The following is a 22,623-nucleotide window of genomic DNA, read 5'->3' on the forward strand; positions in this document are numbered from 1 at the left end:
GAATAATGGTGCTGGTGAGGGAAGAATAAGCCATGGATTCCTGGGCCCTCTTGCCTTGTGGGGGCCCCGCGGAGAGACTGTTCCCACGGGACGGGGAGGGCCCGTTTCGGGTCTGCGCGGCGCCTCGGGCTTCCCGGGCGGCGGCTGGGCGGGTTCCCGGGCTCCCCGCCCCGGGGAGGCGCCCTGGCCGGCCGGCGACAGGTAAACGCCTCGGCCGGGCGGGCGGGCGGCGGCCCAGAGGAGAGCGAGCAGCGGAGCGCGCCATGCGGGAGACTTTCCTGCGCTGCCCGCTGCGCACGGCGGCCGGGCGGGTCCTGGTGTCTCTGCCGCCGGGCGGGGAGTTCCTGCTGGGCACGCCGGAGCTGGTGGGCCGGACGAGCGGTGAGTGTCCCTGGGCCCGCTCCGCGGAATCCCGGGGGTCATCTAGCGCAACCCCCGGCGGGGTGGCTTTGGGGCGGGCGCCTTTCCCCGAGATCGGGGGTCTGGATTCTTCAGGTTTCCATCAGGGTTCGAGAGGCGCCAGGTCTCTCTTCCTTAACACCATATATCTGAAGCAGGACACACACATTCGCCCCCAAATTCTGACACTGGTTTTCTCCCCGCAAAGCTGCAGGTCCCAGAATTCAGGGGCGCGGGGGGCGTATGTGCTTTAGGGAGATGCTGTGTATGCAGCCTAAGGCTGCGATCTTGTATACACTCTGGGGGGAGGAATCTTCACTGTATTTATGGGATTTACTTCTGAGTAGATTTACACAGGCTTGCTCTATCCAGTGTACTTGCCACGTTGTAAAGGTGAACGTTGGTAGTATTCCATAATTATGGCCTTTCCGGGGACTCTTGTTTGCTTTTAAATCACTTTCAATGCTGAAAACAACAGGTAGTGACAACTGTGTGACAGTTGCCTGGGGGGAGGAGCAGTGTCGGATTTACTATGAGCTATACAAGCTATAGCTTGGGGCCCCAAAAAAATGTAAAGGGAAAAACAACTGGATGTACATTTCCAAAATATAATGGCTTTAGATACCTATTAGGTATCCATAAATTACCATATAGCATATATTCAACACAAAAAACAGTGACAATTGTTGTTGACAAAGGACAGGTGGACACATAAAGGGCCCCATTACCTTCAGGAGCTCCTTAGGGCCACATCAAACCTTAATCCGGCCCTGGGGGGTGGGGGGTGGTTCTGTAGCCAAAGTCTGGCAGGAACATTTCCCACTCCTGCCTAGGTTTTGCAGAGAAAAGATGTGACATTGTTGACAAGGCTGCCCCATTTTAGGAACAGAGGAGCCTGCCTTGTATCATGCCAGACTCTTTGTCCATCCAGCCCAGTTGTGCCTCCTCTGACTGGCAGTGGCTCTCTGGGGTCTCAGACAGAAAGGTATTTCCCATCATTTGCTCCCTAATCCTGCTTAAACTGCAGGGAAGGAAACCTGGGACCTTCTGCTTGTACTCTGCCCCTGGGCTGCACTCTCTTCCACCGGCAGACTTTGCTTCTTCCTCTTCCCCCAGTTGCATGGCAATAACTTCAGGGTTTGCCACATGCATATCCCCAAGGATAAGTAACCAGAGATGCTTGTAAGTAGAGGTCTTGCTGTATTCATGTTAATGCAGTACTAATTATTTTAATGTTTTATTAAGGGTAATGCTGTTCCATCCTCTGAATGCAGTTAGTCTTGGTTAATATTTGCCCTACCTTTCCGGGTAAACAAGACAAATTATCTCTCCACTCTTAGGACCAGAATAGTTTCCTCACTGAGGTTAATCATTTAACACAGGTGGATGTGGAAAGAATGCATGCAGACTTAGAGAACCACTAAAGGAACACAGGGCCAGACGTGTGAGAGAAAAACTCCTATTTCCAGGGTTCATGTTGAGAGTGCTGTTTTGTTTTACAGCCAAAACAGCACGAACCATGCACGAGACAGGTGTCAGTAGACATGGGAGGATGGGACAATGTGAAGTTTATAGAAGTACGAAAACAATAAGAAACAAATAGAAAAAACAGTAGGGACCCCCAACAGCCCAGTGAGAACTGAGCTCCTTAGTGGCCATGGATTGCAGTCCAACTCGCAAGTGTATATGTGCAAATGTGTGGGAAATCAAGAGGACATTGAATGGAAGAGGTGGAATCCTGAACAGGGAGCACTCCACACACCCCAACATTTTGTTTTAGGTCTCACTCATACTTCCCTTTTTGAAAAGTCTTGTATATGTGTGTTTGCAATGTGAGAGTGAAAAGCCCTTTTATACTGAGGAGTGAAAATTCATTTCAGTGGGGCTTGAGCAGGAGTAGATCCTGGTGGTTTTGTTTTATAAAGGAGTAAATCTGGTTGTCACCTGCATGCATATTGTATTTCATTGCTTAGTATGTTTGTCAATATATCCCTTTGTGTGGGATCCCTTTGTGTGCATGCTCTCTGGTGTGACTCTCATGCTTTCTCACAACTATCCTCTAGGGCAGGATAGAAGTAAAAATACTGAGAATTTTATAGAGAACATTTTAAGATTTCAAAGTGTGTTTGTTTTATCTGTAATCCTTTCACCAGCCCTTAAGGCAGGTCAATATTATTCCCACCTTGCAGATGTAGAGGTGGCTAAGGCTGTGAAAACAATGGATTGTCTAAAATCACCCAGTACATTTATTGAAAAGGGTGATAGCTGAATTGGGGAAGCTTTCTAGCTCACATCCTTATCTATTATATCAGTTAATTTTACTCATTTCACAGATTGGGAAAAGATACTGAGAAAAATTCAGTTTACTTAGTACTATCTAGAGAGTTTGTGTAGCAGATCTTGGTCTATATAAAAAAGTATCTACTATAGCTTATGAACTTTCTCTGCAGATGGAAAGATTAAAGGTAAAGGTAAAGGTAAAGGGACCCCTGACCATTAGGTCATAGAATCATAGAATCATAGAGTTGGAAGAGACCACAAGGGCCATCGAGTCCAACCCCCTGCCAAGCAGGAAACACCATCAGAGCACTCCTGACATATGGTTGTCAAGCCTCTGCTTAAAGACCTCCAAAGAAGGAGACTCCACCACACTCCTTGGCAGCAAATTCCACTGTCGAACAACTCTTACTGTCAGGAAGTTCTTCCTAATGTTTAGGTGGAATCTTCTTTCTTGTAGTTTGGATCCATTGCTCCGTGTCCGCTTCTCTGGAGCAGCAGAAAACAACCTTTCTCTCTCCTCTCTGTGACATCCTTTTATATATTTGAACATGGCTATCATATCACCCCTTAACCTCCTCTTCTCCAGGCTAAACATGCCCAGCTCCCTTAGCCGTTCCTCATAAGGCATCGTTTCCAGGCCTTTGACCATTTTGGTTGCCCTCCTCTGGACACGTTCCAGTTTGTCAGTGTCCTTCTTGAACTGTGGTGCCCAGAACTGGACACAGTACTCCAGGTCAGGTCTGACCAGAGCAGAATACAGTGGCACTATTACTTCCCTTGATCTAGATGCTATACTCCTATTGATGCAGCCCAGAATTGCATTGGCTTTTTTAGCTGCAGTGTCACACTGTTGGCTCATGTCAAGTTTGTGGTCAACCAAGACTCCTAGATCCTTTTCACATGTACTGCTCTCAAGCCAGGTGTCACCCATCTTGTATTTGTGCCTCTCATTTTTTTTGCCCAAGTGCAATACTTTACATTTCTCCCTGTTAAAATTCATCTTGTTTGTTTTTGCCCAGTTCTCTAATCTGTCAAGGTCATTTTGAAGTGTGATCCTGTCCTCTGGGGTGTTAGCCACCCCTCCCAGTTTGGTGTCATCTGCAAATTTGATCAGGATGCCCTTGAGTCCATCATCCAAGTCGTTGATAAAGATGTTGAATAAGACCGGGCCCAAGACAGAACCCTGTGGCACCCCACTAGTCACTCGTCCAGTCGTAGCCAACTCTGGGGTTGAGGCGCTCATCTCACTTTATTGGCCAAGGGAGCCGGTGTACAGCTTCTGGGTCATGTGGCCAGCATGACTAAGCTGCTTCTGGCAAACCTGAGCAGCGCACGGAAACGGCATTTACCTTCCCGCTGGAGCGGTACCTGTTGATCTACTTGCACTTTGAGGTGCTTTCCAACTGCTAGGTTGGCAAGAGCAGGGACCGAGGAACGGGAGCTCACCCCGTTTCGGGGATTCAAACCGCCAACCTTCTGATCAGCAAGCCCTAGGCTCAGTGGTTTAACCCACAGCGCCACCCACGTCCCTATGTAAAGATTATTTAGCTTTAAATTTTTTTATGGAGGATAGGGTTATGGGCAGCTGTCATGATAGCTGAATACAGTCCCCATGTACAGAGTGTTGCAGGCGGGTAGGCATCCTTCCCTGCCCTGATGCCCTCTAGTCGTTGTTGGACTACAACTCCCATCATCCTTGACCCTTGGTCAGGCAGAATGGGGCCAACATCTGGAGGATGCCAGGTTGGAGGAGAAGGCCGCAGTCGAGGGTAAGTTGTTTATTTCTTGCTCTGCAGTCTGCTTGTGAACTTCCAAGGCTGGGCACTGTTAGAGTGCTGGAATAGATCAACCCTTTAGTTTGATCTGTATTATATAGTTGTTATATATTTGGATGGGGAAGATGGATAGAAGGCTTCCAAGAGGTGAAACATCTATCTAAGCCATGTATAAACTGCCTGTTCCTCCTTAGTGGCATTTTGCTTTCAGTCTATGATTCTAAACTAGTTTCAGAATCAGAACAATGCATGCAATTGGAAGCTCTTGCAGAATAAGAATACATTTTCTGTCCTGTGTTGCAATTTTGTTTGTCCTCCGCTTCCCACCTTTGCGGAAGCTTTGCTCCTGGGTGGCTGAAGAACAAGCTGCGGGGTTCACTGCAGGAATTGCAGGGTCGGATTACTGCAGCATGGCTTTCACTAAAGGTCACGCTAGCCTCCTGGCAGGAATTTTTATTCACATCTCAGTGAAACAGGTCAGTTTACTAACATACAAAGGTCATTCAACTCACCTAACAGGGCTTGGAAGTTGGAATAGCTAGTTCCTCTCACTGTTGCTGGTATTCTTGCTATCCAGCAAGAAATCAGGACTGTTGGCATCCTTTGATCTTAACATTTCCCCTGTCCCTCCATTCTTAAGCAAGCGGCATCTGATTAGAAGATTGAACTGAAGAGGAACATTGTTTGTGAAAGAGCCAAGTGAGGTGGAATTGGGGTTAGCTCAGTGCTGCAAGTGATGGGGCCAGGGCTGGTGGCTTCCTGAAGGAGCCCTAGATGCTCCCATTGACTTCTATGGGGAAATGAAATGCTGCATATGTCAGCTGTTGCATTGAAGGGACCAGGTCTTCACAGACGGACCTCTTGGAAGTTCTCAGTGACACTGTGCGGTTCCTATGGGCCCCCTCATTCTCTCAACCTGTCCCTGATATTTTGTTAGTCTTGAATCAGTAATAAACTGCTCCCAGATTTATGTGGGTACTGAATCTCACAAACTTGTATACTGCATTATGACATTTATGATAATCTCACAGTATTTTGGGAGTTACACATACTTACAGTTCAAAAACACATAATTATGAACAGGGCTTTTTTTCTAAAAAAATGTTTAGGGATACTCTCATTTTCCTACTCATATTGAAATACTGCCCTTCAATGAGGCCAAACTTAGATTCACAAAATGTTTAGGAGTAGGCGTACCCCTGCATCCCCCCTGAAAAAAGCACTGGTTATGAAAGTGAAGTATGAAACGCGCATTTCATCTTGTTGGAAAATGGCGTGTGACTAGGCCAAGCTTGGAAATCTGGACAGTTGAGGTCATTAGTGCTTCTTTGTGAGAAGATCATATTATATCTGCGTTAAAGGAGGAGAATACCTGTCTTTTGAGTAATTACCTGCCTAGAGTCTAATGCATAAATATTGGTCCTCTTTTTGGTGCCCTCAGTGAAGCTGAGTGCAAGTCAGCTTACACAACCATTTGGGTGTGTAGCAGCCATGGGAGGGGGGCTTTGTCTTTCAGCTGCCTCAGTCTGGAATGAGCTAGTCAGGCACCACAAGGCCGTCATGCAAGGATCTCACTCACAAGAAGGGCATGATGGAGGTAACTCATCTTTTGTCTCTGACATACAGACATATGCCAGTAAAATGAAAGATCAATTTTTATTCATCAAGAATAACAGCCCTCAGTAAGCCAAACCTCCATGAACCTGTAAAATCCTCTTAAAAAGTTACCCGTGCTAGTAGTCACTACTATCAGACTCTCTGAGTGCGTGCTTGCCACAAGTCCTGTGGAGCCAGGCAGGATGGGGCAAGGGTAGAGGAATCAGAGGAGGAGGATTCAGAGCGGGGGGGGGGGGGCTGTAGACAGCTTGGGCAGGGATCAGAATGAGGGCCCTATCCTGGAGTTGCCAGACGTCCCAGAAGAGGAGGGAAGTCCACTGGGCCCATCTCTCCTTCGCCTCCAGAGACTCAGCCAGCTAATCAGTAGAGCCATCTGGGTCTGGGGTGGAGGAGGAGTCAGAGGGATGGCCGGGAGTCCTATAGCCAGCTTCCCTCCCCCCAGCCCCTTAGAAGTGTTAGGTTGCAGAGTCAATCTTCTTTTCATTTGGCACAAGAACCATGTGAGTGACAGGCTCTGCCTTGCTCCTTTAAAAGTTGAGCAGACGAGGCGGGTCAGGTGTTGGGTCAACTGTATTCTCGTGTCTGCTAACGTACCCCTGGCCTCAGGGGTGTTCCTAAGAGGTGGCCCACTCTTTGCCCATCTATGCCCTTGCTTTAGCTGCCAGCTGTTTTGGCTGTCTGGGCCTCTTCTTAGCATCCAGCTCTCTGCTGTTCCTTTTATCAGAAGGAGGAGTGCACTAAGCTGATGCTAGGAAGAGGCAGGCCTTCTTTCTACCACTATGGGGAAAGTGCTGCCGTGGGCACTTAAGTCTGGACCTGGGCTGACCTGAAAGCATGTTGTTTGTGCATGGCTTCCCTTCCCTTGAGGCTGGTGCAGATGCCCTGGTGCAGAAGTGTAGGAAACTGAGGGGCTGGGTTTGGATGCTTGCCATTATGGGTGAGAGCTGGTGCTCAGAGGATGTGTCCCCTGACCATTCATATATATGTGGCTTTCTCGGTCACATCAGCTTCCTCTGCAGCAAAGACGTCATCGGTGCCACAACTGGTTATTCTAGTTGACCCCCTAAGGACTGTATAGGGTCTGAAAAAGTCCGGTTTGTTCAGTGCTTCATGGGTCTTTGACCAGAATTTTACTGGCCTGACCAGAGTTTTAAATTTCCTGGCCAGCTGAACTGGGAGCTATTAAATGCCAGAAAAAACCAAGTGTCAGTGGCCCAATGGCTTGGCAGCTCTCCCTCCTGCTGTTGCTGATTTTTTACCTGCCTTCAAGTGTCAAGGCTGGCCTGAGGTGAAGGACAGGATGGCCTCTACTATTCCAAGTACAGAAGCAGATTGGATTGAGGGTTCAAGGTTATTTCAAAACTTGTGATCAGGGGAGGCCAGGTAAGCCATGTCCCGCATAATCAATCACAAGACGCAGCACACATGCACCATTTGAATGACAATGCCCATCAACTGGGGGGCTTCAGATATTTTATTGGGGGGGGGGGACCTCACCTTGGCCCCTAGCAGTTGGCTCCTATGCTTGTGATGGGACAGCATCCTCTTTAGGGCAACAGACTGGCATTACTACTACTACTGTTTTATTTTATGTTCAGTTTCATATATAGAAGGGGGGAAAGGGGGGAGAATACAAAATAGATAAAGCTGCAAAAATTAAAAAAAAATAAAATACCCAGGCCTAAAAACAAGAACATATTTCAAACAGAACCAATTGAAGTCATAAAGTTTCAAGTAACACAACTGGGTTTACATTATCTTGAACGTTTTTGCTCCAATAAACTATAAACACACCATTTTTTACACACAAAATGTTAGCTGGCCAACTGCCTTCTCACCATACACACAATATCCCAGATGTTAATTATCCATTCTCAGTCATTTTCTTCCAATTAGAACAGGCTTCCTCAACCTTGGCCCTCCAGATGTTTTGAGACTACAATTCCCATCAACCCTGACCACTAATCCTGCTAGCTAGGGATCATGGGAGTTGTAGGCCAAAAACATCTGGAGGGCCGAGGTTGAGGAAGCCTGAATTAGAGAACATAGTATATTTCTGTCAGCCATCAATAAATGCTGAGCTAATTCCCCACTGTGTGCCAGTACTGTACCTTTAATATAACTGAGTAACACCCACCTAGTGGATGCAGGGCAGCCTGTATGGCTCACACATCTGTCCTGCAGCTCCTTCTGCCTGAAGGAGCATCCTCCTCCTCTCCCTCCGCGTGGTGTGTGGATTGGACTCTCAGAGGGAAAGGGCAAATAAATGAGCAGAGATGGGGAGCAGGGGGCCCCAGCATCCAGGAGCCAGTATACAGTCCTGGCATTCCTCCTGACAAGGGTGTTCTAACCTCCTCTCCCCCAGTGTGAAGAAGGACAACAAGGACAACTGTGAAGTGCTTTGCAATGGCCAGCCAAGACCCAGGAGAGTAAGTGGGCAGCTGAGTCATACAGTGCAGGAATTTTGCATATCTGCAATAAAGAGCCTTTGCTTGCAGTCTGGTTCTGAAAGACAGTGAGAGAAGGTGGAGTCAAGGGTTTCTAACCCATCAGCACTTGCTCAGCACCTGCGCCCTCTGAATAATGGATCTCCCCTCTCCCCAGGTCAGGGATTCTGCATTCCAGTCCAGGAGATGGTTGCTGTAAGGCTTGGTGCTACCAGGGATGGAGAGGAGGATCCTCCAGAGGCTGAAAGCTGTTTCACAGGTGAGCAGGATAGAACAAAGCAGGAAGCTTCATAGGAACCTGTATGGGCAGTTTTATGCTACAGAACATGGCATGCAGCCTCAAAAGTCAAATATGAAAGTTACCATATTGTTCGCTCTATAGGACGCACTTTTCCCCCTCCAAAAATTAAGGGGAAATGTGTGTGCATCCTATGGAGTGAATGCAGGCTCCATGGCTTCAGCGATAGCAACGCGAAGCCTCCGAAGCGCAGAGGGAGCGCTCCCTCCACACTCCAGAGGCTTTGCGTTGCTTTCGCTGAAGCCTGGATAGCCGCCTGAAGCCTTCAGCGCGAGTTCCCGCTGCGCTCCGCAGGCTTCGGGTTCCTTTTACTGAAGCCGGGAGAGCAAGACTCTCCTGGCTTCAGCAAAAGGAACCCGAAGCCTGCGGAGCGCAGCGGGAACTTGCGCTGTGCTCCGAAGGCTTCAGGGATCTTTGAGGGTTGGCGGTGGAGGAGGCTTCCAAGGTAGCCGCCCGAAGCCTCCAGAGCGCAGCGGGAACTTCCGCTGCACTCTGGAGGCTTCGGGTTGCCTTCACTGAACGCGACTGAACGCACCTTGTTTTAGAGGGGGAGAACAAGAAGAAAAAAATCTCCCCCTCTCTGCGCAGCTCCCCTTCAGCGAAGCGGCAGGAGAAATGGAAGGGGCTCCGTTTCTCCTGCTGCTTCGCTGAAGGGGCGCTGAGCAGAGAGGGGGAGATTTTTTTTCTTGTCCCCCCCCCAAACAAGGTGCGTCCTATGGTCGGGTGCGTTCTTATAGAGCGAAAAACACAGTAAATCTTGGGTGGAAGGGTCCAAACAGTAGAGCTCACTTCTGGGGGTACAATACCTTTGGTGGCATTCGGAATAAGGTTGGATGGACATCAGTCAGGGATTCTTTATGTGGGACATGCTATTTCTGGTGAAGAGCTATTGGACTAAAATGGGCCTTTTGCCACCTTTCCTCCCCTGTGTGCTCCCCAAATTCGCCCGCTGGGTTTTTAGCACTGTGCTTAGTTCCTCCCCAGATGTCCCATTGCTCTCTTCCTTGTTCCATGGTACAGTGAATTTTATAACTGCTATGAACTCCTGACCACCTGATCATTGATTTAAATTTAAGTTTCTAGTCTTTACGGCAGTAAAGAGGGGTGGAAAGAAAAAGTTATATTTCTGCCACATAGAAGAGGGTGGAGCCTTGATTAACCATAGAAATAGAACTTCTTTACTCTAGGCATCTTCCTGGTTCTACTGTTTCCAGTCCTTGACTCTCAGTCCTGTCAGGGAGGAGGATTGAGAGGTAATCTCAATAGCCACCCTCTTTCTTCAGACTGTGAGCAGGAATTATACAACTGTGTATACATATGAAAGTAAATGTATATACTATTTCCAATGAAAAATGTGTAATTAATGCCCCAGGCCATCTCCTGTATGCTCCACACCTTTTAAGGGTTGGGCCACAGGAGGCCTCCCCCTCTTGGCTTCTCAAGATCCCACACCAGCCCTCTTGTCCATCAGTCTTTCTCACTTCCTCTTTCCCCTTCCTCCAGTTTTCTTTGTGCAGCGGGAGAAGCAAGAGTGTTGGCGCCTGGGGATGCTGGAGTTCACTGCCCCTCCCAAGTCTCAGCTGGCAGTACGCTGGGTCAATGCCCTGCAGAGCTGGATCCATCACCACGGTCAGTTCTCAGGTGGCAGTGGAAAGGGCTGGTAAGAATGGTGCTTTCCTTTTGGATGGCAGCCTTCAGAGACAGGCCATGGTTGCCATGACAGAGGAAGGTTGCTCCTGAGAGCAGGGCTTAGTTTTCAAGAGGAGAGAGACAGCAAGGCCCTCCCAGTGTGTGGGTTTGGTGGGGACTGTGGTAAGTAAGTAGCAAGGGAAGGTGGGCTTTCTTCATGAGCTTGAAGGCACTCATGATGGCTATTTCAGCTAGTTCAAGGCTGGACTCTGGTTTGGATTATTAAGTTTTGGAGTTTTGACAGTGACTTTAAATCAAGTCTCCACCCCTCCCACGTATGGACACTGAGCAAAATGATAGCTAAATGGGACCCCATGCTCAGAAGCGATGTACCTCTGAATACCACTTTTTGGGGGGTGGGAGGCAACATTGGGGAAGGCAGTTTTTTCATGACTTGAATGTGTGCTTCACAGAGGAAGCTGATTGATGCTTGGCTAGATGGGCCTTTGGTCTCATCCAAGAAAGTTCTGATGTTTTTCCTCCCTTTGCTTCAGGAGTTACACGGCCCAAGAGCCTCCTTGTCTGCATCAACCCGGTTGGGGGACGCGGGCGAGCAGTGGAAATCTACCAGGGTCAGGTGGCCCCACTCTTCACCCTTGCCGGGATCCATGTTCAAGTTCTGGGTAAGTCCCATTTTTCTTGACCATCACTCTCCTGCTTTCTCTGTGACACGGGCCTCTGCCCCAATCCCAGTGACATGACCTCTGACCTTCTCTGCACCTTCCCAGAGACCTGCCATGCCAACGAGGCTCGTGACTACATCCTGCAGCAAGACCTCAGTGACTTTGATGGGTAAGGACTGGCCAGCATCTAGGATTGTCACTTTTGCATCACCAAAAAAGAGGACAAAGGAGAACATATATGTTAATTTATACGTATTGATTTAGAAATACTTACAGATTAAATAGAAATATCAAGGGAAGACTGTGACATGGTGATCTGTTTGCCTGTTCAATCTGCTATCTAGATACTAAATGCCCTCCCCATTAGCATTCTTTATATTGCCAGACTTGGAATGGACAGCTCTTCAAATTGAGGACTTTCCTCTGTAAAAAAGGACATATTGTCACCTGACCTGCATCTATGTTCCCTGCTGTCTTGATGACCCTCAGCATCCTGCTTTGAGACCCCACTAGAAGTCCACCAACATTGTGTGCTCAGATCAATCTGCTACAAGTGGGCACCAGGAGTCCTGCAGAAAAGTGCTTGCAGGCCTTGTGATGGGTCAGACTGGGCCGTGGCTGTGCTTCTGGGGTGTGTCTGTAGCTGTGCTGGGCCCCAACAGAGGCCCCACAGCAGAGGGGGAGGTCCTGGCCCAGTTGCTGCTGCAGCGCTGAAGAGCAGAGGCCAAACAGCGCACACAACATGACACAACCATGATATTTTTTCAAATATTCTACAAAATATTTCCATTCTTCAATTTTTCCCCCCTATTCTGTTCTTTAATTCTCACAGTCTAGCCCTCTCAGCACATTCCATTATTTTCATAAGCCATTCTTCTTTCCAGTTTTGTTCACAGACTATTCTTGCCGCCGTCATAACATACATAAACAAATTAAACAATTCCTTCAGAAGCTCTGATCCAATTAAACCTAACAGAAAGGCCTCAGGTTTATTGGAAACCATCACTTTAAACATTAAAAAAAACTCATTATACTTCATTTCCCAATAACCTTTCGCCTTTCTGCAGATCCACCACATATGAAAAAAGTTCCACCCAACATTTTACACTTCCAAAAGGTACTTGATTTACTCTTATACATTTTTGCAATCTTATATGGTGCTAAGTACCATCTATACACCATCTTCATATCATTCTTTTTAAATGTATAATAGACTGTAAATTTTAACTTAACTTTTCAGAGCTTCTCCCAAGTGGCAAATTCTATATTATAGCCCTGGTCTCTTGCCTATTGTATCATAACTACCATATTTTTCACTCTATAACACGCACCTGACCATAACACTCACGTAGTTTTTAGAGGAGGAAAGCAAGAAAAAAAAAAATTCTGAATCAAATGTTGTACTAAACTATTTAATAAACAACTAGTATATCAGAATCATATTACAACCATGTAAAGTGAATAGCAGTCAACAGTGGCACTAAGAAACATCATCACTGTCATTAACAAATGAAGAGAGAATTTACCTGCAGTCTGTGAGATGGGGCTTACCTGTACCTGCCCCCCCCAATATTTTATTGAAGTTGGAAGAGGGAGGGAGGGAGGGAAGAGAGATGGAGAGCTCACATTTGTCCTAAGCAAAGCAGCCAACTCCCATGGGCCTAGGTGCCTTCACCCCCCATTAAATATTTGAGGGAGTCATCCCCCACCCCCCATTGTGGTATGTGAGGTGGGGCTTACCTGGCCGCCCCCCAATATTTTTTGAAGTTGGAAGAGGGAGGGAGGGAGGGAAGGAAGGAAAGAGGGAAGGAAGAGAGAGAGGGGGGGAGCTCACATTTGTGCAGCTGCCTTGCCTCGCTGGAACCGGAGCAAAAGGCAGGAGCCTTGTAAGCCGCTTTGCTTGAATTTACCGGTGAGGTGCTGGGGGAGGGACGGAAGGGGATGCCCTCTTTGTCCCTCCTTCCGGCTCATTGTAAAGAAAGCAGAGTAAGAGCCGCTTACATGTGTGTAAGCGGCTCTCCCTTTCCTTGAATTACAGTCAGCCCATCAGACTATAAAGTCACCTTGCCAAAAAGCCATAGAGCAGGCAGACACGCTGCGCAGCTCTTGCTTTAAAGAGAGCTGAGGAGAGTGTCAGCAGCTGTTGCCGGCTTTCCAGGGAGCCGGAAGAAGAGAGGTTCCTTTCCTTCTCCCGCCTCGCCGAAAAGCCAGCAAGAGCGGCTCCTCCCGCCTGCATTCGCTCCATAACGCACACACACATTTCCCTTTACCTTTGGGGGGGGGGAGTGCGTGTTATGGAGCGAAAAATACGGTACTTTAATCATTTTGTCCATTTTGTCCTTTCCATTCCAGAAGTATTCTATACATTTTCAAAATTAACTTCTCATATTTGTCTAACAAATTCATATCAAGCTCTGATCTACAGTAAGAAAACCCATTCACCAAGTCCTTTACAAGTAGTTCATTCACTTGGTAATATTTAAAACAGTCAGATACCCATTCCCGAATACAATCTATTTTTTTTGTAACTTGATACATTTCCCCCCATATTTAATCCCACCATGGACCTTTCCACTTGGGAACCACAAGGGAGGTTCTCTCAGTGCCTGATGTAGTCTATCTCATTTCTCCACAGACTGGTGAGCGTGGGGGGCGATGGCACCTTTAATGAGCTAATGCACGCCTTGATTGACCGGACACAGCAAAAAGCCGGGGGATCAGAGAATGACATTGATGCAGAACTCTTGTCCCCAAGGCTTCGTATTGGCATCATACCTGCAGGTGAGCATATGGGCCCTGGGTGCTTGAGAGAAAGAGTGTTTGGGATTGAGGACCTGCAAGGTAGCAAGCACCTGTGGGCACCCAGTGCTTTCAGGTGGTCCTCTTAGTGCCTGCCAGGCCACTGGGAGAACAGGATACTTCAATACGACCGGCCTTGGGTCTGATCCAGCAGGCCTCTTATGTTCTTGAGATTTAGCTCTGCTCATCTGAAGATGCGGGGAAAAGTAAGGTGCATTTCCAGGGGTTTTTTTGCAGCCAGGTAATGTCATAATAACTATTTAAATAATAATAATTTATTATTTGTACCCCGCCCATCTGACTGGGTTGCCCCAGCCAGTCTGGGTAGTAATCTGTTGCTCTCCATTTCTACCTCAGGTTCTACAGACTGCATCTGTTTTGCAACTGTGGGAACAAACGACCCCATCACCTCTGCTCTGCACATTGTTATAGGTACTGATTTTCCCTTTCCTACCCATTTATTCCATGGCTCATGGCATTCAACTCTTGGGAGAATGGAGTATTGACATATCTTGGCTGGGAACTTTGCAAGGCTGGGTTGGGGAAGCAAATCCTCCCTGGTCTGAGGAACCCCCCACCCCCACTGAAGTAAAAAAGTTGGGAGGCCAACTGATAGATGAGCAGAGTTGGCACAGAAGATAAGGACATCCTTTTGGAGGCCCTTAGCCTTTGCAAATGATACTGTAGATCTCGGCTACTGTGTTCCAGTAATTGCTGAGGAATGCAAACAGAGATCTGTACCTTGGTAAACATAGATGCTACTTCTTTTTCTGATGGAAAATGTGTAGCAGAACACAATACTGGGTGGTGGAACTTAAATATAATCTGGAACCTTAGTGGCCTTCTTCTGTTTTCTAGGGGACAGCCAACCTATGGATGTCTGCAGCATTTGGCACAATGGAAAGCTTCTACGTTATTCAGTCTCCCTGGTTGGCTATGGCTTCTATGGTGATGTAGTGAGCACCAGTGAGAAGTACCGTTGGATGGGCCCGATGCGCTACACCTATGCCGGTATGCAGGGGAAGGAATCCACTGTGATAAGCTGAACAATGATGCAACTGACAGAGGGAGCATGTACACTGAATATCTGGACCAGCCCACTAAAATCCTCTTTCCTAGGCTTGGCAGGGCTCTCTGGCTTGGGGCAGGCGACAAGGATAGGCCAGGCCAGCAGTAAGATGAACCTTGTTGCCTTATAACCAGGGAATGTGGTACCTTTGAATTACGAGTGAGTGTCTGTTTATGACATAGTGTTAACTGTAAACTTGATGGATAATTTGCATGATGTAAATTTGCCCCCTTTTTTGGGGTACATTTTCTCTTTATAGTTGTACTTATTGGTTTTCCCATAGTAGTTTGCACAGCCTCCCGTTGGCATGAAGAGTGGCAGGAGAACCATTGCCGGGACAAGGAAGCGACCCAGAAGCGGCAGCCTCATAATTTACAGTGAAGAATTGGCCTAGCCAGAGGAGCAGCATGGGAAGGAGGAAGGCGGCCGGAAGTGGCAGCCAGCTAACCTGGTAATCTGCCCCTGGTCCAGATAAGGCAGTGGTGGCAGCGCCAGAAGATCTCAGGCCTCCTGTGACCCTCCTCTTGCCAGACCAACTCTTCCTCCCACTCGGCTGTGGTGGCAGCATGTGGTGGGAAGGTAAGGGGTTCGTTTGGGGAGGAGGATGTGGGGTTTGGCAAGGTCTAGGGGGAGTGAGGGTGGGAGGATTGGTGACAGCCAAGGAGGTGGGGGGAGGCAGGGTTGGCAAGCAATGCAAGCCAGAGCACAGTCCTTGGTATTTAAATAAAAGCTGAGATTGTTAGGATTATGTATCAGTTATTAGAATCTGCTCTGAAGTGCTGCCTGCCAGTTGAAAGCAACTCTCTCCCTGTTCTCTCCAGGAGCCAAGGCACTGCTGAGGAACTGCAGCTATGAAGGCACCGTGGAATTCCAAGTGGCCAGAACGGAGGAGGCAAACCCAAGGGACCAAACGCGCTGCCGCTCTGGGTAGGTGGAAGTTTGACAGTTGGCTTTACAATAAAGACAAGGGCTGGGATCAGAAGTGACACCACCCCTCTCTTTCAGGTGTGTGGTCTGTTCAGAGTCTAGCAAAGAGTTACCGGCTGGGACAGAGGAAGAAAACCTTTCAGAACCGGAGCAGCACGTAGGTGAGAGAACTAGACATTGAGACTGATACGCAGCCGACTGGCTGGGGCTAGATCTGGCTCAGTTCCTTCATATGCTTTCCTGTAAGGTGAAGCTGCTCTAGGGTCTGGGCATAGAAGCCACGTGCCCCGGATCCTACTTTATTTTTAAAATTCAGCTGCACCCTCTTGTACCAGAACCATATATGGGTGTGACATGCAAATGTGAGACAATGATCTGATTATATGTATGAATTCCATAGGATTGAACAGATTAGAAATTCTAACTTTACTGTCACATGTTTTTAAGCAGAATTCAGCCCTTCTTTGTCCCCGTCCCCCCCAATTTAAATGTATGAACAGCATCTACAGAGGCCCCAGAAACAAGAGAGACATTTGCCCTGACCCAGCACGCTTCCATGAGTGCGCACGTATCATGTGTGAATGTGTATGTTGCCTCTATCGGAACAGGCTCTGTGCATCTCGAGACACATCCATGGCTGCCGCTAGTTGTATGCAACTAGAGCTGGCTTTGGAATTTTCCTGAGAATATCCACTTACCTTTTTAAAATATTTTTTAAAAGCAGGTTTCTTCTCCTTATAACTGCAAAGTATTTAAAATAATTTACATAGTGCTTTTAAATGTTCAAGGTACTTCACTTACTCAGGTGTTGCCAGCCTTTTTGGGCTTGTGAGCACATTTGCAAAATAGAGAAACCACACACATACCACTAATAAGCACACGCCACAAACTATTCTATGGGATACCTAATTTTTTTGAAGATGGGGGGGGGGGGGAGACCCTGCAGGTGCCAGGAATGGCCTATGAAGGGTGTATTCAGGGGCTGCCAGTATATCAGTTGCAGGGGCACATATGCAAAATATTTATACCCACTTTTTATCCAGAAAGGTTCCTAGAACAACATCAGATAAATAAAAAAAAGTATACAGTGGTACCTCGGGTTACATACGCTTCAGGTTACATACACTTCAGGTTACAGACTCTGCTAACCCAGAAATGTTACCTCGGGTTAAGAACTTTGCTTCAGGATGAGAACAGAAATCGTGCTCCGGCAGCAGCAGGAGGCCCCATTAGCTAAAGTGGTGCTTCGGGTTAAGAACAGTTTCAGGTTAAGAATGGACCTCCGGAACGAATTAAGTACTTAACCCGAGGTACCACTGTACTAAGCTATGCCAGCTCTTTGCATTTTCAAAGTGCCCAAGCAGTGACTGCTCAAGAATTCAAGCTAGAAAGGTGACTGAATATGAAAAATGCAGCACTAGAAAATGTGTAACTACAACAGTGAGGCTTTGAAGGTAAAAAAAAAAAAAGGCTTTGCTGAGTACAGAGTTTTGCATTTTTTCCGTTTTGGAATACGCAGACACCAGGTGATGTCTCGCCCCAAGCCCCATGTCTCGCTGCAGTGGCCAGATCTGATTCAAGAAAGTGTTCTTTTTCATCTTGCATCTGAGCAGAAAGTTTTATCATAGCTACATTTCCCACTTCTAAGCCAGAAGCTGCGCATTCCCAGGAACTGTCTGCCATGCCACTGTTAAAAACCCAAAGCCTTTTTCTCATAAAAGGAATGTCACGGCAAAATGCATATGGCATTCTATCCCTGATTCATATCTCATCTCAACCACAAATTTGTCGGGTGGCCTTAAGCAAGCTGCCATCTCCTGCATTCAGGCATCCTACTTACAGCTGGGAAGACTAGTTCTGGCCTACTTTACAAAATTGTAAAAATTACTAAGCTAATGAATGTTTAAAGCACTGTGGATCCTAAAGTACTATAGAGGTGCTATTACTACACACGGAATAGTCTTCTAGGGCTGTGTAGCTACCCTGTTAATTTCCAGGCTCGGGTGTCACAGCACTGTGAGGCAAGGAATGGCCAGAGTGAGGAATCAACTCTTTATTGTCAAAAGTACCCTTACAATTTAGGGAAAGGCAGGTCTACCAGTCCTACGTCTCTCAGCTATTCCTAGGTGTGCACCCAATGAGGCAGTTGGCACAACAGAGAAGCTCCACCCCCAACCTCCGTTTATGGATCTTCCCCACCTGAGCTGCACATAGGCAGGTGAAGACTCCACCTGCAGGCAACCTGTTTCTGCTTCTCCCTCTTCAATCCTCCCCTGGTGCTGGGAGCCAGTGGAGCAGGAGGAGGAGGAGGTGTGGAAGCCCTGGACTCTACACTAGCCTAACTGTTCTCCCCCTCCTCTTGCAACTGTTCTACGTTCTCCGTTCCTGCAGCTCCTGCTGCCTCTGCCTGTCTGCCTCCCTCGGATCCCTTCTTCCCAGTCAGTCTCCAACACCCCTTCCTCTGGTGTGTACTCATCAGAATCCAGCCAGTCCCTCACATCAGGATAGACTACATAGACCCTGCACTGGCCACCTCACTTGCAGCAACCACTTAGAGGTTTTCTCTACAATCAAGCAGTGTATAAATTTTATGAAACCAAAAACATGTCTTCTATTTCATTGGGAGACCTCAAAAGCAAACCAGTAACTCCCACCCAGATTGTCATCTCCCTGTTCCTGCAAATGCAGTGGCACTGAATTAAACTGGTTTGAGACGCTTGCCTTTGTTTGGGGCGGAATGTGGTAGAGAAACACAGAAGGGAATCCCTAGGTCTGAGCAAAGTTTGCAACCTCAAATAGGAATTAATTGCCTGCTCTAGGCTAATGGGCATTGTTGCTGTCTTTAATCTCCCACCATCAGGATTTCCTGAGCCAGGGCTTAGCCCTGGAAATAGCTTTTAAATGCCAGTGCTTGGCTGCAGCACATGGGAAGTTGTATTGAAGGAGGGAGTTCCTCACCTTCATTCCCACGTAACAAATTGCTGCTGCCACAGGGCTGTCAGGAGTCTTGCACCCTAGAAAAAACATTTTTCAAACAGGCTGTCCAAGCAGCTGCTTTGTCCCAGCTAAAGCTGCCCAGGATAACCTCTCTCCTCTTCCACCTCCCCCCCCCCCAGATGGCGAATGGCAGCAGGTTCAGGGTCGTTTCCTGGCTGTCAACTTGACCTCCATGAGCAGTGCCTGCCCCAAGAGCCCGGAGGGACTCTCCCCCTGTGCTCATCTGGCTGACGGTACAGCAGACCTCATCCTGGTGCATGAATGCTCAGCACTCTCCTTCTTGCGACACTTGACTCGGCACACCAATGGCTCAGACCAGGTATGGTGAAAGCCTCTGCCTTCCCTGCCCTTGTCTCCCCACAGAGCTGGGGGCAGAACCTAAAAGGCCAAGCCTCTTTCTGACAACCGCAATTCTGCCCATGTGGATGCAGTTACAACTATGAAAACTCAAATATGCGTGAAACTCAGCACCCTGTACAACAGGCATATATTTATTTCTGCTCCAGAACTGAAGCCCCCTATTTGAGACTGGAGGTCAACTCTTTATTTTAGAATTTGAACATCTTTTGAGGCAAAGTCTGAAGCCCCTGGTGGAGGGTTGAAGTGGTAGGGGGTACAGAAAGGGGCTTGAGCACATTAAACTGGCAGTTGGAAATCCTGTCGGAATATAACCTGAACACAGGAGACTTTTCTAGGCAACTACATTGTCCTCTCTTAAGCAAAATGAGGAGAACTATGCTGTCAGATGCAGGGGACACCTTTCCTTAACAGCCCCCCCCCCCCGATTTCTTTCATCTTGGGCCCCTGGGCCCTCCTCTCTTTAGTTAACAAAGAGCATCCTCCATGCATTTAAAGGGTGAGGCCATGGAGGCTTAGAGTGGGGCTCTGCTCTCGTGGCACCACTGCCCAACTTAGGTTGGTAAACACACAGGATTGGGCCTTTTCCATAGTGGCACAAAGGCTTTGGATCATCTTCACCCGAAAGGTATGCTGGGCCCCTTTCCATCTATTGCCAGGGGATGGTGAAAGCTAGTTTTCTTCTGGGCTTCTAAAAGTGGCTGAATTGTTCCGGTCATGATACTCCTCCTTCTGGTATTTTATTCCACTGCAGTGACTTGAATTGACACGATTGTGTTTTCTTACATATTCTGCATGTAACTTTGGGGGCTCCCAGGTCAAAAGGCAGTATTTTAAATAAGGGGAGGAGCCACAGTTCTCCTTCAGAGCATGTGCTTTTGCACAAAGAGCAGCCAAGGAAACGCAAAAAGCATATTGGGTATTAAGAGTTGCAAAATGCCACCTGCCTAAGTTCTTGGACAGGCTACTACTGCTCGTCTGCCTTGGGCTGAAAGGACCACTGCTCTGAAAGTAGAAGGCAGCTTCATACAGAGCTTTGCTTAAAGCCGCAAACGTTTGAGTTAGAGCTGGAGAGGTTAATACTTATTCTGGTAATGCCATGAGCTTCAGAGATCAGAGGGTTTAAAAAACCCCTTAAATGTACTTTTCAGTTTGACCTGCCTTTTGTGAGTGTGTACCGGGTCCGGGCTATTCGTTTCACCTCAAAAGTGGAAGACCATATGGATGGAGAACCGGTTGTAAGACGACGCAAGGGGCTGTGTGGGGGGCAGTGTCAGGAAGAACCACCCACCAGCTGCTGGACCTGCGATGGTGAGACCCTGCAACATACCGACATCAGCGTCAGGTAGGTTGTCTGGATAGTTGTGGCAAATATTCTTCTGCCGTACTTCAGGGGCTCAGGTGTTAGCAGAGCAATCTACAGCCAACACTTAGAAGCTTGTGAAAGAGACTTCAGTGCCACACAGACATAGCCAGAAGTATCAGAGCAGCAGCATGTGATCAGAACTGGGACTGGCAGGTTTGTTGTTGTTTAGTCGTTCAGTCGTGTCCGACTCTTCGTGACCCCCTGGACCAGAGCACGCGAGGCCCTCCTGTCTTCCACTGCCTCCCGCAGTTTGGTCAAACTCATGCTGGTAGCTTCGAGAACACTATCCAACCATCTCGCCCTCTGTCATCCCCTTCTCCTTGTGCCCTCCATCTTTCCCAACATCAGGGTCTTTTCTAGGAGGTGGCCAAAGTATTGGAGCCTCAGCTTCAGGGTCTGTCCTTCCAGTGAGCACTCAGAGTTGATTTCCTTCAGAATGGAGAGGTTTGATCTTCTTGCAGTCCATGGGACTCTCAAGAGTCTCCTCCAGCACCATAATTCAAAAGCATCAATTCTTCGGCGATCAGCCTTCTTGATGGTCCAGCTCTCACTTCCATACATCACTACTGGGAAAACCATAGCTTTTACTATATGGACCTTTGTTGGCAAGGTGATGTCTCTACTTTTTAAGATGCTGTCTAGGTTTGACATTGCTTTTCTCCCAAGAAGCAGGCGTCTTTTAATTTCGTGACTGCTGTCACCATCTGCAGTGATCATGGAGCCCAAGAAAGTAAAATCTCTTACTGCCTCCATTTCTTCCCCTTCTATTTGCCAGGAGGTGATGGGACCAGTGGCCATGATCTTCGTTTTGTTGATGTTGAGCTTCAGACCATATTTTGTGCTCTCCTCCTTCACCCTCAATAAAAGGTTCTTTAATTCCTCCTCACTTTCTGCCATCAAGGTTGTGTCATCTGCATATCTGAGGTTGCTGATATTTCTTCCGGCAATCTTAATTCCGGCTTCGGATTCATCCAGCCCAGCCTTTCGCATGATGAATTCTGCATATAAGTTAAATAAGCAGGGAGACAATATACAGCCTTGTCGTACTCCTTTCCCAATTTTGAACCAATCAGTTGTTCCATATCCAGTTCTAACTGTAGCTTCTTGTCCCACATAGAGATTTCTCAGGAGACAGATGAGGTGATCAGGCACTCCCATTTCTTTTGCTGTGGTCGACACAGTCAAAGGCTTTCGCATAGTCAATGAAGCAGAAGTAGATGTCTTTCTGGAACTCTCTAGCTTTTTCCATAATCCAGCGCATGTTTGCAATTTGGTCTCTGGTTCCTCTGCCTCTTCTAAATCCAGCTTGCATTTCTGGGAGTTCTCGGTCCACATACTGCTTGAGCCTTCCTTGTAGAATTTTAAGCATAAACTTGCTAGCGTGTGAAATGAGTGCAATTGTGCGGTAGTTGGAGCATTCTTTGGCACTGCCCTTCTTTGGGATTGGGATGTAGACTGATCTTCTCCAATCCTCTGGCCACTGCTGAGTTTTCCAAACTTGCTGGCATATTGAGTGTAGCACCTTAACAGCATCATCTTTTAAAATTTTAAATAGTTCAGCTGGAATACCATCACTTCCACTGGCCTTGTTATTTGCAGTGCTTTCTAAGGCCCATTTGACTTCACTCTCCAGGATGTCTGGCTCAAGGTCAGCAACCACACTACCTGGGGTGTACGAGACATCCATATCCTTCTGGTATAATTCCTCTGTGTATTCTTGCCACCTCTTCTTGATGTTTTCTGCTTCTGTTAGGTCCTTACCACTTTTGTCCTTTATTATGGTAATCTTTGTACGAAATGTTCCTTTCATATTTCCGATTTTCTTGAACAGATCTCTGGTTCCTCCCATTCTGTTGTTTTCCTCTATTTCTTTGGATTGCTCATTTAAGAAGGCCTTCTTTTCTCTCCTTGCTATTCTTTGGAAATCTGCATTCAATTTCCTGTATCTTTCACTATCTCCCTCGCATTTTGCTTGTCTTC

General features: G+C 47.5%; 1 protein-coding gene across 5 annotated transcripts in view; it reads left to right on the top strand.

Moving 5' to 3' along the window:
- The window catches only part of LOC310668113 (ceramide kinase-like), a 26,937-nt gene continuing 4,314 nt past the window's right edge, over positions 1 to 22,623 (top strand). The window contains exons 1-12 of one of the 5 annotated variants that reach the window (XM_083421071.1): positions 1 to 201; positions 8,676 to 8,777; positions 10,320 to 10,445; positions 11,000 to 11,128; positions 11,234 to 11,297; positions 13,764 to 13,909; positions 14,285 to 14,359; positions 14,786 to 14,938; positions 15,818 to 15,923; positions 16,002 to 16,084; positions 19,040 to 19,239; positions 20,429 to 20,622. In XM_083421071.1, the coding sequence (XP_083277197.1) occupies positions 33 to 201; positions 8,676 to 8,777; positions 10,320 to 10,445; positions 11,000 to 11,128; positions 11,234 to 11,297; positions 13,764 to 13,909; positions 14,285 to 14,359; positions 14,786 to 14,938; positions 15,818 to 15,923; positions 16,002 to 16,084; positions 19,040 to 19,239; positions 20,429 to 20,622 (1,547 nt within the window). In that variant the 5' untranslated portion in view covers positions 1 to 32. Of the gene's footprint in view, positions 382 to 4,054; positions 4,931 to 5,999; positions 6,052 to 8,675; positions 8,778 to 10,319; positions 10,446 to 10,999; positions 11,129 to 11,233; positions 11,298 to 13,763; positions 13,910 to 14,284; positions 14,360 to 14,785; positions 14,939 to 15,817; positions 15,924 to 16,001; positions 16,085 to 19,039; positions 19,240 to 20,428; positions 20,797 to 22,623 lie in introns of those variants that run through there. The other 4 variants (XM_083421072.1, XR_014506621.1, XM_083421074.1 and 1 more) reach the window with 4 other exon arrangements.

The sequence above is a fragment of the Podarcis tiliguerta genome, assembly GCF_965153285.1.
Source record: "Podarcis tiliguerta genome assembly, chromosome: 17".
Lineage (NCBI taxonomy): Eukaryota > Metazoa > Chordata > Lepidosauria > Squamata > Lacertidae > Podarcis > Podarcis tiliguerta.